This window comes from Lytechinus variegatus, chromosome 15, assembly GCF_018143015.1.
Source record: "Lytechinus variegatus isolate NC3 chromosome 15, Lvar_3.0, whole genome shotgun sequence".
Classification (NCBI taxonomy): domain Eukaryota; kingdom Metazoa; phylum Echinodermata; class Echinoidea; order Temnopleuroida; family Toxopneustidae; genus Lytechinus; species Lytechinus variegatus.
Window position 1 is genome coordinate 7,133,098 of NC_054754.1, and position 20,785 is coordinate 7,153,882.

The 20,785-nt window shown below is 38.0% G+C and overlaps 1 protein-coding gene across 1 annotated transcript in view; it reads right to left on the reverse strand.

Moving 5' to 3' along the window:
- Window positions 1-20,785, reverse strand: part of LOC121429180 — a 36,109-nt gene that overhangs the window by 5,602 nt on the left and 9,722 nt on the right. Inside the window, exons 2-6 of the mRNA XM_041626116.1 lie at window positions 19,328-19,535; window positions 13,021-13,320; window positions 8,376-9,103; window positions 6,070-6,298; window positions 2,862-3,005 (exon numbers count right to left, since the gene is read on the reverse strand). Coding sequence (XP_041482050.1) covers window positions 2,862-3,005; window positions 6,070-6,298; window positions 8,376-9,103; window positions 13,021-13,320; window positions 19,328-19,499 — 1,573 coding nt within the window. The 5' untranslated portion in view covers window positions 19,500-19,535. The remainder of the gene's footprint in view (window positions 1-2,861; window positions 3,006-6,069; window positions 6,299-8,375; window positions 9,104-13,020; window positions 13,321-19,327; window positions 19,536-20,785) is intronic.

Here is a 20,785-nt window from a genome sequence, read left to right on the forward strand (position 1 = left end):
TATGTATGGGATAAGTTATTACATTGATTCATGAGTTTGTAATAGCACCCACTTGATGAATTTTTTTAATCTACCATGGATTTTAGACAAAATGGAAAACTAAATATCCTTGTTATTTGTTGAATGTATTATCTAACCCTTTATACCACCAAGTAGACATCCAAATTATTCCTCACATATAAATATTGTATAAACTCTGACCATTATTAATGAGTTTTAGGAATCATTTTAGATGCCATTTTGAAAACTTTCTTGGATTTTTAGGCAAAATGGACAAGTGCATATTTTTGTAACTAATCGAAAGTATTATTATAATCATGAAACCATTGAGTGGACACCAAAATCATATGTCCTTGGTGAATTTTAAATGAACGATGTCCATTTTTAAGTAACATCATTCACTTTAGACTCAGATTTCTTCACGACATCTTGGATTTTCCGACATAGACCAATGACTGCCTTGTTATGATATGGTAATATTAATAATATAGGTATATTTACCTAGGGAAGCCACTTCAGTTCTCCCAGCGGGCCTCGCCATTATCATTACCCCTGCCTTAGATGGGCTGCCTAGGCGCTTTAGCATTCAAGGAATTCCTTCGCGCATTCAGGGAATTTCTACCGGGTACCCATTTACCTCACCTGGGTTGAGTGCATCACAATGTTGATAAATTTCTTGCAGAATGAAACTATGCCATGGCTGGGATTCGAACCCACGACCCTTTCAAAGTCAAAAGACCAATCCACTGGGCCACAACACTCGAACGGTTGTAACTAATTTTCTGACTTTAAAAATCATGGTTTAAACATGAAACCATATTCTTGATGGATATTACATGTCCACTTGTAAATAACAATGGCTATTTTATACTCTATTGTTTAACATACTCGACCAACGACTCCCTGTAACTTATTCTAATGTATTATTAGACTCACTTTTCCATGGTAGTCACACATATTCATATTCCCGGATATTGAACAAACTATATCGCTTTTTCAAGCAGCAACAGCAATTTCAAACTCCATTTTTGGAAGCCATCTTGGATTTTTTAACATACCGGACCACCGACTGTCCCGGTATGTTGAGTCCAAGATGGCCTCCAAAAGTTAAATAAATAAAGGAAACGCTATTCTTGTCCCAATTATGATCGTTGAAACCATGGTCTAGACACCGATTCCATCTATCTCAGGTATATAAAATTTGCTATGTCCATTTAAAGTATCAACAGCCATTTTAAACTCCATTTTTGGAAGCCATCTTGGATTTCTGGGTCCTTGTAACTTTTCCCGATATACTTCTTCACCCTTAAAAATCTTTGAATAGAAACCAAATTAAGGTCACTTAAGAAACAAAAAAAAATCCAGGATTTTTTATTTTAGCCCAAGGCAGCCATTTTGCCCCCCCCCCCCAGCTGACACATTTCAAGAGAAATTATTTCCAATGCCGATTCATAGTATGGGCATCTAATTTGTCTTGATTCTCGCCCCCCCCCCCCTACAATGCCTAGAATTTGATTTTTATAGGGAAGTGCTTATCACAAGTTATGGCGCCCTCTAGTGTTGTAGTAAGGTTTTCACTGCATAAAATCCTGAAATGGGGATGATTTTTACATCAATTGACCAAAAATAATGATATACATTACATGTGATATATTCCTCTGTTGTTGGATTATATAACAAGACATATTCATTTCATTTTGTAATCCTTTTGTCCTAATTTTAGTGCCAAAAAAGGGAAAAATAATATTTTGGGGGCAATATTTTACAATTTTGGGGCATTTTTCATAAAGTCCGCCCCCGTATGGTAAAAGTTAAAAAACATTGACATCACAACATCATCAAATATTCATTCTCATACACCTCAGACAACTATAAAATATGATTGGCAAAGAAAAGTGAGAAATAAGGTTGAAAACAATGGATTATCCTATTGGGCTTTGTACAGGCCAATATGGCGCCAAAAAGGACCCCCCACAAAGGGAAGGAGGGGTCTGAAAATTTGACCCCCATCGTTTTTGGTCTAAGGGGACCCTATTGAAGCCAAAACAACCAAAAAATCAATTTTGGCACGCTAGTCCTACGGGAGCTGTGTCAGTGACATACCGTACCACACTAGAAAGCCAATGATGCTGATGGCAGTGAAAATTGACGAAAAGCGCTTCCTCAAAACATCGAACTATTTGAACATCAAAGTTTGACAGAATTAATTTTACGCCGGTACGCCATATCGAGCCCCCTCGCATTTTTTTTGCTCATTACACCACTGCCACGCACAATGAATAGTGTCATAAATCCCCAGTGATATTTGATAGTAACATGTCATTCAATCACGATGGATAGCGCTATCAATAAGCCAGTTCGTATAGTTCCACTCTGCGCATAATCAGAGGAAGGTCATTGGTACTAAAGTGACATGGTGGTTACAACTTTAATGAGATAAGCACCAACTTTGATTATTCATATATTTTGCATTGTGTGTTTAATTTTATATCCACAAAAAACAACAATGCGTCCACGAACGACTGGTGTTTCACAGTTTGCAAAGGACGTTGTACAACATACTATAAAATGCACTCAAAGGAGAAATGTAATGATAGAGTGTTCATTGGTGTGCTATTCTTCATTTTCTTCAAACTGCTATGTAAGGCATGCTTACGTAATATCTGGCTTTGAAATCTGCCTATCATAATGAAAGAAATGAAAGGTAATTTGACCAAAATTGTCCATGAAGTAACTACGAACTGGTCTGTTGAGTCTAGTGAGTCAGTCCTATATTGGAGGCCTTTGGGAAAGAGTTTCCATACATCAACGTCAAATCTGGACTAGGCTTAGCATAGTCCAGATTAGGCTTGCATATTTACCAAACATTGCTCCAAAAATTCCTCCTACACCCATGAAGACCATGGTTGCTGACCACATCTGAACCGCGAACTCCGGAGCATAGAGCTGATTTGCAACTGAATGACATAGCGAATCAATAGCCGCTAAAACGATGAACCCTTGAACTGAAAGAAATAAATGTGGTCATCAATAGCATTATGAAAACTGAGAATTTCTATAATCATGCTGCCTTAATTTGGCGCAAATCAAAATTTAGATCACTGCAAAGAATACCTACTGATTATCCAAGTGTGAAGACGTAACATATAAATGTGGTATCAAATTATTTCCAGCCTTAATGAAGTGTTCGTGACACCCCCCCCCCCTTAAATTGGGGATAAGATCATAAGTGTGGTGTCAAGATTTTTTACTCACGCGGTATATATAATATATTTAAAAATCCAGCTACATGTATTATTATTATAAAAGAGAAGCTACGACTTCTTTCAAAGTATTCCTTCATCAGTTATGTTTGACCGCCAGTCATGGGTGTCGATCGGTATTCTTGATTGGGGGGATGATTGACACAAATGTTCTTGTGAAAGGGGATCTTTCAACATTAGCCCCACTAAAATCACAAGTTAGGACATTTGGGAGTGGTTGATATGCGTGGTGTTCTTGGAAATTCCTTAATTGTTGTAGTGTACTGTACTTATATAATTTTTTTTGAAAATTCAATTTGTGTTACAAGTAAGCCTATTCTAAACTTATACGAAAGAAAAAATGAAAAAAATTGTGTGGACCACTACATATTGATCTGTTTATTGAACATGATGTATACACAGGGGCGTCGATCCATTTTTTAGATGGGGGGGGGCAAAATCATGAATCAACGTTCCAAAGGCGCTCGATCACACAAAACAAACTCACCCACCCAACCCCACACACACATATACCTTTATTTATATATATACATATATATGACTCGACCATGAGAAAGAGACTAATATCTCACCCTCACCAACAATGCGAGCGCGAAGCGCGAGCTGAAATTTTTTGTATGACATGAAAACAGGAAAAATGTACCTGTTTAGGTTTGTTTGTAGTAACTCATGAGGAGGATAGATACATGCATCTCACTAGATAGCGAGCTGAAATGTCTTTATATTCTGACCTGAAAGCTTGATATTCTAAGCATTTTTGGTACCAATGATTAAGATGGGTATCTAGAAGAACAATATGCGAGCGCAAAGCGCGAGCATTTTGATATTTCGATCTGGAAAAAAAGACAGTTTAATGGTCGCTTTTAATAAAGAACAAGATATATATATCCAACAAAGGATTATTGCAAATCGAAGCGGGAGTTCTTTTGAGGTTTAGAACTGAAAACGGGACATTCTATACACCGATTTAATCATGAAATGTATGGGGTTTTGGTAATGATGCGAGCGCGAAGCGCGAGCTGAAAATTTGTATATTCCAATCTGAAAAGCAGACATTTTGAGCACGATTTAAAATCAAAATCGAGTTGATATCTCAATCTCGCTTGCTGATTTTAGTGTAGCATTACAATCTTATTTTACTTTTTAGTTGCACATGCGGAATTATTGGGAGGGGGCAAAACGATATGTTTGCCCCCAATATTTTCATTGGTGGGGTGATCGCCCTCCTGCCCCCAGGATCGACGCCTCTGTGTATACAACTTCTTTTAAATCTAAACCGCCCGACTGGCAATATTTTTTTCTTCTTCTTAATGCATGATTATAAAATGCAGATTCGGACCAATTAAGACTAGCACAAATCACAAACTGTGTGGCTTCTTGTGCGCCATCGGGTTTACCGTCATTCCTTAGACGATTTATCTTGCCACCATTTTACTCCCGTTTATTTTTCCACCCTTTTGAATTAATTAATTTATTCACCACTGGTAGGATGGAACACCCTATCAACAAACGTTGTTTTTCGTTGGGGTCCTATTATGTCATGTGTTAAAAATATCATATACATAAACATTTCATTCTTTTTCATCTTGAACCTCCACCGATCTGTTTAATAGTCCTGAAAAGGAATGTTTTTATTTGATAACAATATACACAAATTGCGAGAGAAACAAACTGATTGATGGCATACTATAATCATCACTATAATCATCATGATCAAACTTTTCATTTTTTTCATCATTTTAATTTTTTACCCTAAATTATTGGGGGGGGTGATAATACAGGCCATCCCCCCACTTGAAATATTGGGGGGGATATATCCCCCCATCCCCCCCGTGATCGACACCCATGCCGCCAGTGTTTAAAGCACTACTTCGACAATTTCCTCCACAACACTCCCTCCCCATTTTCCCCATATATTATGACTGCGCGGTCATGCCGAAAATGGTACGCATATTGTCAATGGTTTAATGACTGTAGTTACTATAATAATAATAATAATACCCAACGCGCTTTTCCCAAATGGTCTAAAGTGCTCACAATTTCATCATTGTCTGACATGCATTCAAGAAATGTTCGGTAACTTTGGAACCTCCTACCCGGGCATCGCAAATTTGGTCCCAAAAGTTGAGCGAGACCTCAAATAAAAAGTCAGTAAATTTTTTTTTTATCTTAGATTTAGACTTTCCTTGGATCCCAGTATAGTTATGGTTCATGTATATAAGCATACGGGTGAGATTGAGTCCACCGATGCATTTGTTATCTAAGTTAAATTTATATTTTCTTTCACATATAAGGTTGCTATATGACTTGCCGAAGGATGTCAGGATAAGTATTGTTAATTTGTTATATCATCAAAAAGCCATCCGATAACACGCCCTACAGTTTCGATTGCAGATTGCCAATCACGTAATCGGTTCAGGGAGGTCGTTATGCACATGGCATATTGCAGCAATTCTTTTTTTTTGGGGGGGGGGCGGGACGCATAAAAAATCCCGAAAGGGAGATGGAAAAGCGGCCGAGTATGTCATTGGGGAGTTTTTGCATTTCATATAGTGAAATTTTAGGATTTTGTGCATACTTTTGGTGAATTTCTTTATTTGTGAAACATTTTCAGTAAAAGTTTAAGTTTTTAAAAATTTCAGGGGAGTGGGGGGGGGGGGCAAATGCATACCCCTGCTGCGCACTACCAAGGTTATGCATGTTACAGAAAAAAGACATCTTGTATGATACCTTTCGGTTATCTTATTCTATTAATTGTCTGTAAAAAATCACCTTCCATCAAAACTTCTGGCAAGGATGAACTTACCAGTTGCATGAGCGAAGAGATAAGGTTCTGACACTGTGATCAGTGACAACACTAGCATGAGCAAGGACTGCACACTGTTAGCTATCATCAAGATGATGATCTTTGGTATGGGGAAACGATCCGCTATGAGACCTACGAAGATCTTGCCAAAGAACTCGGAGAGGCCCATAAAAGCCACCACAAGACTAGCCGTCTTCTTCGAGATCCCGGCGGTCACAGCCACATTAGCCTTGATTAGATTAAAGAACAGAATATGGATAAAATCATGTCATTGCGTTAAAGGGGTGCTCCGGGCTGAGAATATGTATATCTAAATAAACAGAGTAAAACGCAAAGAGCAAAGTGCTAAAATTTCATCATATTCGGATGAAAAATAACGAAGTTATTGAATTTTAAAGTTTAGCAATATTTTGTGAACACAGCTATATGCACGTCGTCATTAATATTCATTAGTTGAGCTGATGATGTCACATTCCCACATTCCTTACAAAAGAACAAGTGGGGGATATGACATCATCAACCCACATAATATGACTATTCATGAAATTATGCCCATAACTGTTTTACCGGAATAATGCAATCCTTAAAATAAACAACTTCGATATTCGTTATCCGATTTTGATCAAATTTTCAGCCTTTTGCTCTGTGAATTTTACTCTGTGGCCGTATCTCTTTAAATATCTACCAATGACTGCACCTACGTCTAGTTCTGATGACCGATTGTGGTTCTGAGATTAAGATGGTTTATCAAATAACCATGACCCACATCACTATCAAGTAGCTTTGCCTGGTATTAGAATATAAACCACATTTTGTTCAAGGTACTGGTTAACGACTTTAGAGTTTGCTGGTTTTTATTTTGTCAAGCAAAAAAAAGAAGGTAATCACAAAATGATGAGGGTTTATGTTACATGTCAAGTCTTTAGCATATAGATTTCCAACCCAGGGGGTGCTGCCTTTAACGAATAAAACACGCAGCACCCCTCTTGGGGGTGCGTTTTCCAGGGCCATGATTTTGTTATCTAACAAGAGTGTCGGTACAGGGGGGGGGGCACGCAATACAGTACACCCCTGTAACGCGGAAAATGGACTTAATGGTCAAGCAAGAAAAGTGAAAGGTGGCGACTTTACATTTTGACCTAAAAATCAATAGGCTTCTTGGGATCCATGCAAGTATCATACCAGTTTTATGGGCCTAGGCCAAGTTATACTGAAGTTATCGCGTTTACAAGGACTTCAGAAGGGACAGATAAAAACACGTCACTGTGAATTGACCTTTGACCATTTGACCTCAAAATCAACAGGCTTCTTGAGATCCATGTCAGTATCATACCAAATTATATGAACCTCGATTAAAGTAAGGTTATCGTGTTTACAATGACTTAAGAAGGGAAAGATGAAAACACGTCACTGTGATCTTGGCCATTGTCCACAAAATCAATACACTTATTCCTGGGATCCATTCTAGTGTCATACACACCAAATTATATGAGCCTATAGGATACGGACTTCAGGAGGTAAGATGAAAACACATCGCTGTTACCTTGACATTCGAACTTAAAAAATCAATAGGCTTCCTGGGATCCATGCTTGTACCATACACACCAAATTAGATGAGCCTAGGTTAATCAATAGGCTTCCTGACAGGGCGTGTAAAAAAATCCACACGCACTCGGCTATGCCTCGGGCATGTATAAGATCTGTTTCAAAATTTCCCATGGGATCCTGTGCTTACGACTGACCTCTGTAATGTGCATTTGTAATTATGGTCATGTACATGACTATATGTGTTGCCTTCGATCTATCACTGATTTCTTTTTAACTACTAATATAATGCAACAGTATACCTCACGGACACACTCATTAGTCAGGAATGAATTATCTAATATTACTTGATCTACAATTAAATTTAATTGAACCTCCTGAATATGATTTGCTTTTGTTTTGCCAGTTGATTTCATTGTGCATTCTTCCTGTCTATTCATGCAAAATTTGATTCAATGCGATTTATTCACCTACACTCGCAACTCCTTTATGTAATTCATTTTGTTATAATGAAAATCTGTGTAATTTGATCTACCATTATAATGAATACATTTGTGTAATCCTTTTTTTTTTGTAATTCATGTATTGAATGCTTATCATCTCTTTGCATAATATCTTTGTATGTCCTTATACTGTTATACTGTAAACATGTATATTTCAGCCCTGACTGCCAATCATGTATTGCCAATAAACCATTACTATTCTATTCTATAGATAATGGGCAAGTTAGACAAAATACTAGGTAAGGAATAATAATTTACCGTGCTGAACAAAGCAAATGACAAAGAAACACTCTCTGCCATCATCCCGAACTCTAGGAGCCAAACATCTGGCATTCGAAGCAAGGTAGTCACTCTACCCCAGTAGGTGTTCGCCCGGGCAACTGGGACCTCTTCGGACTGATCATCTTTTGGCGTCACTAAGTCATACTCTTTCAAACAAGGTTCCACGTATTGAGGGTTCGTGTCGTTTAGATGGGAACGCACATCGCTACCACGAGTACTGTTTTGATTTAAGGAGACGTCAGTGCCGATGTCTTTTTCATGGTAGAGACCATCTTCTACCCTATCCGGAACAAGCGATTTGGACTGTCGATCATTCTTCAAATTATTTCTAAAACTATTCCCGTTCAGGCATGTCCTATGGCTTCCTATAGATTCCACATTATAGTTAAGTATAGTCATATCCTTATCATATGCAGGTGTTGATCCACTTATTCTCTCTCCATGAAGTGTTCTTTGGAAAAGCTTCCGGCCGCTCGTTCCCGCTTCTTGGTCTTGATCGGACGCGTCCTTACGAATCACCGGAGGTTTCTCGTCCAACTCTTCACCCTCGAGCTTTTCTGCCATTTTTGGGAGGGGCACAGGTTTGAATGTAAGGATGGCTGGGATGAGAAATAGAAGAAGTACACCAGATATCACCCTAAACATGATTCGCCAACCAAACCGGTCAGATAGCATGTACACGAGTGGGGTCATGATGAGAGCACCTAAAAGAAAGGAGAAAACAGCATTTAAAGGACAAGTCCACCCTAACAAAAAGTACATTTGAATAAAAAGAGAAAAATCCAACAAGCATAACACTGAAAATTTCATCAAAATCGGATGTAAAACAAGAAAGTTATGACATTTTAAAGTTTCTCTTTAATTCACATAACAGTTATGTACACAGGCGCGGCGGAACACTTTCAGTTTTTGGGGGGCAAAATCCCGAAGGGGGCACAATATTTTTGACAGCGTGAGATACCGAAGCGATAGAGCGGGACAGGGCGTTGGACCCCCCCCCCACGGTAAGGACTTTGTGTAAAAATGGAGTTTAAAAGTTACGTTTCTAAGAGAATTCAAAAATAAATTTCTTAAAAATTAAACATACAATTCACTACGAAAGACTATAATCAGTGTTTATGAGAAATCTACGCGCAAAACGAACGCTTAATTCGGAATGTGGTTTTCGTGTCTGATCAATTAAATTATGTAATACGCTTATATTGACTCAAAATACCAGAAATTACATTTTTCATGCAATATCCTTTCAGAAATATTTATTTATGTACATTTACACACACGGACGACGCGAGAGAGCACAATTATCATAAGTTTCAAGGAGTGTATTAAGCAGAAGAAGCGTAACAACAGAAACAAAACACATTCTAATGAATGTCTTTTTAGATTCAGAATGTCATACTGTTCTGACGTGGCAGACGACGATAAGCGCTTAAATCCCCATTCTATTTCAAAAATTTCTGACCTCACCATTGGAGAGAGTCCCTGATTATCCATGCATAGGCAATAAACTGGAGGAAAAAGAAATATGACCTGCTTAATTATTGTCTAACAATTTAAAACTTTTCTGAAAATTTAAAACAGTACTCGATTTATGTGTTTCCTTTGGCATGTTTTGTATGGCTGGGAAGCACTTTTGGATGACCCCTTCAAAACCTTCTTTTTTCTTTACATATTTTCTGGGGAAAATGTGACCATAACTAGGAAATGATGAATATCGAATTCCAGGAAATATTCATTTGTAAATAATCATGAACTAACAAACTACGGCAGTTCATAATGTACATTATGTAACATTATTTAGAAGAAAACAATTACATTCCAACAGCGGATGTGGTTGACGGTACACCATGTGGAGTTTTCGGAAAAAAAGTGGATAGAGGAAGAAGTGAAATCTATAGGAGGAAGTAGACAGTTGATAGTCGAGTAATTTTTTGTTCAAACGAGCGTAGTCCTGATAAAGACAGTAAACCAGAAAAGGTTGAAGAAGAGGCTTGATTAGTTGATAGATGGGTACTGCTGCTCTGCACTCCATTCGCCGACTCAAGCTAGCATTTTCCCATTTATCCAATAAGCAACTACTCAATCCTCTATTACCCTTTTTAGACAGGCTAAAATTTCCTTAACCCGTACTATTGGTGGGGCTAAATGGCAATTTAGCCCCACCTATAGTACGGGGTTAAGCTTAGCCCACTTTCGTTTTACACAGCGTTTTTGCAAAGTGGGCTAACCCCACCTATAGTATGGGATTATTTGGCCCTGCAAAAAAGCAGGGTTATCCCACCAATTGCGGTGCTAAGAGCAATAGTACGGGGTTAAGATCGCATGTGTAAAACGAAAGTGGGCTAAGCTTAAATAGTACGGGGTTAAGGAAATTGCGAGTGAAGCACTTGTACTACGAATGATCGACAAAAACCACTAGTCCGGGGTTAGCGAGTTTCGTGTGTAAAAAGCAAGCATTCCTTATCCGGGGTTAGCAATAACAATTTGGCATGTGTGAAAAGGAAAAAAAATAGTACGGGGTTAAGGATAGTACGGGGTTAGCGATAGTCCGGGGTTAAGAAAATCCTGTGTAAAAAGGGCATATAAGTCTTTAAACTTTTCGGTTTTACAGCTATTTTCAGATTCCATATGTTGCTCGAGTAACTAGCGTTCACGCGCCTTGGTGATATCGGGTCCGGGGAACGTTTCATGAAAGGACTTGTAGGACGTTTTATCCGACAAGTCCTGTTTTATCCGACAGTTACTATGGTAACAATGCTTCTCAACCAATCAGAATACAGGAAAGTTGTCAGATCTTTCAACTTGTCGGACGAAAATATTGATGAAACACCACCCCGTTCTGAGCGTTTCTGGGCGACCGCGCGTTTGTTAGCCGACACGGCCAGCATGCAAATTTTTTAGTCTGAAATGTATTCATTAATAGGCCCCCATTCCACAGAAAGGAGACAATTGAAAGACCACTGAAAGACTTAAAATTGGTGAGGTCTTACAGCGGTTTTCAAGATCAATGAAATTTGTCATCTCTGTGGAATGGCTCAGAAAGACCCCTCAAAGAACTCTGAAAGACTGATGGATATTTCTTGTCGTACTGGTCTTAGACTAGTCCTCTCGAGATCTTTCAATGGTCTTTCAGAGATCTCTTATATATGCAATAAGTGATCTTTCAGAATTCTTTCCATGGACTTTGCCTGGTCTTTCAATGATCTTTCAATAATCTCTCATGAGTCTATGATCTCCGCAAAATCTTGAGAGACTGCCGAAAGATCAATGAAAGACTATATATGAAGACCTTTGAAAGTTCATCGAAAGACCGCTGAAAGACTGCTGAAAGACCACTGAAAGACAATTTTCCTGTAAGACCGTTGTAAGACTGTTTTGAACCGTTTCAAAAAGTTTTGGAGCCCATGAAGACCACGAAGACCACTGAAAGATTGGTAAGGACTCGTGTAAGACCTCAAAGACCATTGTAGGTTCATTGAGAGACCTCTGAAAGATCAACCAAAATTCATGGTCTTTCAAAGGTCTTCCAGCGGTCTTGTTCTCTGTGGAATGGGGGTTTAAAAGTTAAACGTTATCACACTGTAATAAGATAGAAAAGGGGCTTATCAAAGGTATGTTTCACAGAGGGACATGTTCGTCAAAAGACGCAAGGCTTAAGATGTGTAATTGCCCCGTCAGGGGCGAAATTTTTTCATTTTTGACAAAAGAAATGACAATTTTTAGGCAGAAAAGTGCCTTCATCGTTTACCTTTAAAAAAAGGTAAGTACTTAAAAATATCATTTTTCTTCTTTTAGGGGGGCACATTGGGGGGGGGGGCAAAATCTCGTTTTGCCCCCCAAAATTTTCTTTGGGGGGGGGGGCAAGTGCCCCCCTGCCCCCCCCCCCGCTTCCGGCGCCCTTTTATGTACATCCTGATCGGTATGCAAATAAGGAGACTGATGATGTCATCCACTCACTATTTCTTTTGTATTTTATTATATGAAATGTGAAATATTCGAATTTTCTCCTCAATGTCAACCGAGACAATTATTTCCTCATGAACATGTGGAATAAGCATTTACCATATGGTTCAGTCAAGTTGGTAATTATTGTCAAATCTGTAGAAAATGAAATATTGTATAATTCAAACAATAAAAAACAAAAGAAATAGTGAGTGACATCATCGACTATCTCATTTGCATGTCACTGAGTTGTGCGTATCACTGTTTTGTGAAAAATAAGCGAAACTTTGAATTGGCATAACTTTCTTATTATACATCCGACTTTGATAAAATTTTCAGCATTATGCTCGTTGGATTTTTTTCTATTTATTGAAAATAACTTTTTTTCTGGGGTGGACTTGACTTACGGAAAAAAATTCTTCTTAGACCAACCTAATATCTTACTTTGTGATAGATACTGAAAAACACTTTGACAAGTCATTGTGCTGAAATCATTTTACTGATATGCCACTATAAAGCGAGAGGAAGAATTGTGTGCATTGTTTGTATACATTTTGTTTACATGAAAAAGGATCTATACCTTTGACTCGTATACTATCATTAATTTTATGATTTTATGAAAAAAAAGGAGATAAGGCCAGGGTGATGTTGATAACACTGGTTCCCACCTCGCACTAACCTAAATTAGCCCCGGAAGATGCGATAGCAACTGCTAGTGATGAGTTCCGTCTACCAATGAAGTACCCCTGAGTAATGTTAATACTGCCCGCCTGAAGAATGCTCGCACCGAATCCATACAGGCCACTGTGTGAGAAGTACATCAGGGGAAGACCGGGAGCGAATGACGTCACGATACAACCGATAACGCAAAACATCAATCCAACCATGGAAGCCGGCCTGTAGCCAAATTTGACGGATAGAGGAACGGTTGCGAGGCACCACACAGAGCCCATTCCGTAAGCAATCGTTCCGATGTAACCTGCAATGATTAAATCAATAACTTTATTATTCATTTATCAAACAACACCATCAGTGGCGTAACTACGGAGCAGGGGGGGGGGCATCGGCTGGCCAAAAAAATAAACAAAGGGAGAAAGAAAGAGAAACGTAGTGGGGAAATAAGAAATTATTTCATATTATACGTTATCATGTTTACTTATTATACATAAGATATAATTTTCATAACTTAAATGAAACATATGAAACATAATATTTGCTTAGGGCCTATGTGTTCATCACTCTTGTTGCTCACATTGTCTGTTTTAATGAGATAAATAATCCTGTTCAATGGGATTAAATAGTACTAAAACATCCCATTTTAAAGTCAATATTCACCAAATATATTTCATCGCACTTTGAACTTTTATCATTTTATGTAATGACATTTTAAGGTCTGAATATAAAAAAAAAATCAGTTCGTGCTACGTTTGTATTAGCGGATTGGTGAGATATGTCTGCTCTTCATGGATTCCTAAAAATAGTCCTTAAATCTGGTCGGAATATCGAAAATTTTCAGCTCGCGCTTCGCGCTTGCATCATTTTGGTTAGCGAAATATGTATGGTCTTGATGAATTCCTACAATCAACCCTTAGAATGCACCTCTTGAGGTCTAAATATTAAAAAAATTGAGCTCGTTTCGCGCTCGCAATATTTGATGAGACACGTATCATGTTCATGATTATGGCAGTGTATCCTATATTGCCGGACACCTTTATTTCAGTGCATTAAAAATGACAGCTAGAGGAAATACAATCAAGAAAATTTGCACTTGCTATTCCAAATATTATGAAAATTATGAATATGATAAAAGAATTTTACATTCACTAACCGTTTTCTTTGCATCGTACTTGCCGCATACCCCTCTACAAAAAACAATTATTTTCGTGCAAGACCAATTACATCATGATTCCGGACGCGCACCGGACAGGTAAAGATATTCTTGATTATGATGATCTAAGAAAGAATTTGTGTGATTTTTTTCTTCATATATCGTATCATGAGTCAATTCTAATTTCTTGTTTGCTTTTTTTTATATCGAATCTAAGCAGAAGTTGGTAATAAATTTGTGTTTGCTAACTAATTTTAATTTTTGTTCTTGTTTTATGTTCCATGGCACTTATCAATACGCTCGTTCGTATCGTGACGCTCATCAAGTTCTATCGATGCGCTGTTGATCGTCGACGGCTCTAATCACGGTAAAACTTGCGCACGGGTACCGGTACCTTGATAACGAGTCCTCGACGATAACCAACAATACAATACACCCAGTGTCGTTACTACGGGGGGGGGGGGGCACGTGCCCCCCCCCCATCGGTTGGCCAAAAAAAACGGAGAAAAAGAAGAAGAAAGAAACATAGCGGGAAAGAAGAAATTATTGTACATTATAATGTTATATTATATATGTTATGTTATATTAAGTAATGAATATTTTTTTTCATAACTTTATGAAACAATTTGCTCATGGCCTATTTGTTCATTATTCCTGGTACTCGCATTGTCTGTTTAACGAGATATATAAGGTGCGATAGCTCAGTCGGCAGAGCGGGGGATTCGTATTCCGGTGACCCGGGTTCGATTCCCACTTGGTGCGCTAGTGCCCTTTGGTAAGGCATTAATCCTCAGTACCAGGTCCTTCGGAGAGGACCTTAAGCCGTCGGTCCTCTGGTTGCTTGCTTACAAGCATTCATGCTTTCTTAGCAATCAGGTAAAAGAATCACCACCAAACATGAGATAATCATGTACTAAAACGTCCTGTTTTCAAGTCAGTGCACTTCGAGTTATTGTAGTGACATATGCCTCTTTTTCATGACTACTTAAAGTGATTTCCCCATTTTAAAGTCAGCACAAAAAATATTTTGTCCTTGCTTACGTTCGAATTAGTGGATTGATGAGATATGTGTGCTCTTCATGAAGTCCTTATCAGTCTTTTTCTAATCTAAATATAAAAAATTTTCAGCTCGCGATTGCGCTCGCACCATGTGGTAAGTGAAATACATAGGATCTTGGTAGATTCCTACAAACAAGCCTTAGAATGCCCCTCTTCAGTTTCGAATTTCCTATATTTTCAGCTCGCACTTTGCACTAGTGAGGTGCGTATGATAATCATGATTACTATGACTTCAAAAAGCTCTTCATGTGTTTGGATGTGATTCTTACAAAATCAGCAATCGCCTGGCACTCGCATTTGATGACTATGGTGAGATATTTATACTCTTAATGGATTCCCCAAAAAGAAATAGTCCTAAAAATGTCCCTGTTTGGGGTCAATATATAAAAAAATTTCAGCTCGCACTTCGTGCTCGCATCATTTTGTTGGTGAAATACGTATATAGTCTTCGTAAATTCTTACAAACAAGCCTTAGATTGCTTCTCTTCAGGTCTAAATTTCCTTAATTTTCAGCTCGCGCTCGCAATATTTGATTAGTGAGATGCGTATTTTAATCATGATTACAATGACTACAAAAAGTGTTTCATGTTTTCTAACAAAATCAGCAAGCGCTTGGCACTCAAATTAGATGAGTATGGTGAGATATGTATTCTCTTATATTTGATTCCTAAAAAGTCCTTAAACTATCTCTGTTTGGGGACAATAAAAACAAAAAGCCAACTCGCGCTTCGCGCTCGCATTGTTTGTTTAGAGAGATAGATACGCATTTTCATTTTTTTTTAATTTGCTTATTATGTCCCTTTTAGGTTTGAATTTAAAAAAATTTCAGCTCGCCCTTCGCACTCGCATCATTTGATCAGTGAGATACATTACATATCCGTTTAATGGCACAGTCTTTAAAATGTCTCTGTAAGGTCAATAGGCTCATACCTGGCAATTGAGCGCGCTTTTCGCGCTCACCGAGTGAATCAAAATTTTTGCTGGTGCCCCCCCCCCCAATGCCGTGACCCACGTTACGCCACTGACCACACCTCAATATTCGATCGAAGGAGAGGACGAGGGGGGGGGGGGCGAGAATGAAATTCGGCAAATCATTCAGGACCATATTTCCGTCAGAAAAAATATCAATTGTTAATACCAAACTAATTATCTTAAGCATTACTGTCATTTAAATGATAATTGAGGTAGAAGTTGGATTTTATCGCCTTGTTTGTGCAATCTTGTTCTTTTTCTACCTCCATGCTCTGTGAAATTGAACTGCGGAAGTCTTAAATTGTTTTCCTACGCAGTGACATGCGCGTCCGGAATCACAATAGTGTCGTGTGGGTCGTGTGGTCCAGTGGGTCGTGTGGTCCAGTGGTTAGAGCATTGGACTCATAATCGCAAGGTTGTGAGTTCGAATCCCAACTCTGCCATTGTCTCCACTTTGATAAAAAGGCCCAAGAGTGATATCTGTCGTCTATTACGTCAGCCACTATGACTGATTAACCTAGACGTAAAATGTTTTCAAGGTAATTTGTTATATACCAGCTTGGCGTTTACCAGCGAAAAATGCTGTCCTGCCGAGTTCCTACGGGAGTTACCACAAACAGAAACAGAAACAGTGTCCGGTAATACAATACGTGACTGTACGTAATACGTGACTATATAGTGCTTCATGTATTTGGATGTAAGTCTTAAAAAAAATCAGCACGCGCTTGGCGCTCGCATTATATTGCTAAGGTGAGATTTAGTCTTCATGAATTCCTGAAAAATAGTCTTTAAAATGTCCCTGTTTTGGGTCAATATATACAAAAACTTCAGCTCGCGCTCCGCGCTCGCATTGTTTGTTTAGTGAGACTGGTACGTAGTATCATTATTACAAAAGTTTGTTCATAATGTCCCTTTTTTAGGTCTGAATATCAAAACCCAATGCCGTGACCAACGCCGGTACGCTCTAGTACAATTTGAATTAGCTGGACTCGAATACACCAATCGAAAATTAAAATAGGCACTCGACAAAATAAAAAAAAATCTAATCTGGATTTCAGGGGCGTCGATCCATTTTTCAGATTGGGGGGGGGGGCAAAATCATGAATCAATTTTCCAAAAGCGCTCGATCACACAAAACAAACTCACTCACACACACATGCCTATATATATGTGTACATATATATATATATATATATATATATATATATATATATATACACACACAAACATATATATATATATATATATATATATATATATACATATCTCACCAGCAGATTAATGCGAGCGCGAAGCGCGAGCTGAAAATTTTGATATTTCGATCTGAAAAAAAATGAGTTTAATGGACGTTTTTAATAAAGAACAAGATATATATATCCAATAAAAGATTATTGCAAGTCGAAGTGGAGTTCTTTTGAGGTTTAGAACTGAAAACGGGACCATATTCACCTATTTAATTATGGAGAGTATAGGTTTTTGATACAGAAATGATGCGAGCGCGAAGCGCGAGCTGAAATTTTTTGATATTCCAATCTGAAAAGTGGAATATCAATCTGAAAAGTGGACATTTTTGATCACGATTTTAGACGAAGAACGAGTTGTGTATCTCAATCTCGCTTGCTGATTTCTGTGTAACATTACAATCTTTTTTTATTTTTAGCACATGCGGAATTATTGGGGGGGCAAAACGATATGTTTGCCCTCCAATATTTTCATTGGTGGGGCGATCGCCCCCCCCCTGCCCCCCCATAATCGACGCCTCTGCTGGATTTAATCATGATTTAATGCTCTCTAATGAGCACATCGAGAGTGAAGACATGATTTGAAAACCTTAGTGCAGTGGCGTATACTATACGCCTGGCAAAAAAAAGAGGTAGTGGGAAAAAGAAACGTAGTGGGGCAAGAAGAAGAAAGTATATATAGTATACAATATCATTATGTTATATTACGTAAGATGTGTTTTTCATAACTTTATGAATAATAATTTGCTTAGGACCTATGTGTTCGTCACTCATGGTGCTCGCATTGTCTGTTTAAATGAGATAAATAATCATGTTTAAGGGCATTTTAAAAATGGTATTAAAACATCCCGTTTTCAAGTCGATATACACCAATTATATTTTATCGTACACCGAGCTTTTATTATATTTATATATAGTGACATATGCTTCTGTTTCATGACTACTTGAAGTGTTTGCCCCCTGTATGGTCTGAATATAAAACATTGTCAGTCCGTGCTTAGGTTAGCAGTAGCGGATTGGAGAGATGTCTGCTCTTAATAAATTCCAAAACACGGTCCTCACAAATGTCACTTTTTTGTGGTCTGAATATCAAAATTTTTGCGAGCTTCGCGCTCGCATCATTTTAGGCAGGGGCGTCGATCCATTTTTCAGATTGAGGGGGGGGGGCAAAATCATGAATCAACGTTCCGAAGGCGCTCGATCTCACAAAACACCCACACACACAGAGACATATATGGATATATATATGTATGAGTCATGAGATACAGACACGTATCTTACCAACAAATTAATGCGAGCGCGAAGCGCGAGCTGAATTTTTTAGTATACTGACCTTAAAACAGGAAAAGCGTACCTGTTTAGGACTGTTAGTAGTAACTCATGAGGATACATAATTATGTCTCGCTAAACAGATAATGCGAGTGCCGAGAACGAGCTGAAATTTCTTTATATTCTGACCTGAAAGCTTGAGCATTTTTGGTACCAATGATTATGATAAGTATCTAAAAGAACAATAGATTATATACAATATTCCAATCTGAAAAGCGGACATTTTTAGCATGATTTGAAATAAAGCGCTTGCTGAACATTACAATCTTGTTTTATTTTTGCACATCCGGAATTATTGGGGGGGGGGGGAACGATATGTTTGCCCCCCAATATTTTCATCGCCCCTGCCCCCCCCCCCCAGGATCGACGCCTCTGATTTCTGATTTTAGGTTAGCGAAATACGTATGGTCTTAATGAATTCCTACAAACAAGTCTTACTTAAAATGCCCCTCTTCAGGTCTGAATTATAAAAAAAATCAGCTCGTGCTTTGCATTTGATTAGTGAGACATGTATAATGTTCATGATTACAATGTACCAAAATTTTTATTAGACTTACCAGTTGCAGTTGCTGAGCTGTCAAATTGGTTCATCAGATCAACCATAATGATACCAAATGAATATAAGAACCCAAAAGAGAGACCGAATGTGATTGAGGCAGTGACAGAGACAATCCACCCCCAATAAATCCTATTTCGAACACTCCTACAAGTCTGGAAAATGTAGTCCATCTTGGTAAATATCGTCTGCTCCGTCGTCAATGTTGGCTGAGGAGATATCAAAGATATATAGACTAACACGGTAAAACGCAGTTTAACATTAACGCAATTTCTAGTTGATCAGTAGTTGCTCAGAAGTTGTTCAGAATTAAATATTAACCCCCCCAAAAAAAAAATCCCACTTGTTTAAACAACTACTGTACAGGTTCATATAATAAACGACGTTAATAAGAATTTTAAACAGCCTTTATTTGTACTGTGTAAAAAAATATAGTCACATAATAACATTTAAACATGTTTTCACAACTCTTGTAAAACAAATAAGCATAATAAGAATATAAAGACAAAGAACACCACGCTCTCGGAATGGAGTTTAAAAAATTCAAGAGGATGAGAACAATATTTAGTTAACAAACGAGGTTACAAAAAAACTACAAATACTTCGGTTACATTTTCTGTACGGCCGTCTTAACGTTTTTTTTTTGTACCAGCTGCATGTAAGTGGTTTGAATAAAAATAAATAAAACGGCTGTTTTCGACTCGCCGTACGGCCGCCGTAGAGCAAATGTGACAGAGGTAAATCGTGTTGCCATGTCGCCCTTCACACTGAAGAGTAGGTGTTGAGCATACGTTGAACATAATATTTGTTTGAGGTATGTTCTATTTTTCCGACTATTTTTGTTTGAAATATGTTTGATGAAAATCAGATCTGTATATTTATGGTCATAAAATTGTATCTGTCTTCCACAATAATTTAATTACTCACAACTTATCATGCCGGGGCCCGCGCCCGCAGTTTTACAAGCTTGATTTTATAATGTTCCCAATCTATTTTTGAATAATTGTATATCATTGTGTAATGTTATACTTTTCAGTTTTCTATGATTAGTATATTTATTATCCCAGCTTATTCATGTGAATCAAATGTCAGATGAGAGTATGAAAATAAATGAAATGAAAAGTTTTGGTAAAAAATCAGGCAAACTGCTTGTACAATGGGTACATTCCAAACATAGCACAGAATGAACATTCTTTTATATCCTTTTTACACAGGATTTTCTTAACCCCGGACTATCGCTAACCCCGTACTATCCTTAACCCCGTACTATTTTTTGTCTCACCTGCGAAGCAAAGTGAGACTATAGGCGCCGTTTTTCCGACGGCGGCGTCAACATCAAATCTTAACCTGAGGTTAAGTTTTTGAAATGACGTCATAACTTAGAAAGTATATGGACCTGGGGGCCGTTTCATAAAGCTGTTCGTAAGTTAAGAGTGACTTTAAGAACGACTGGTGATCC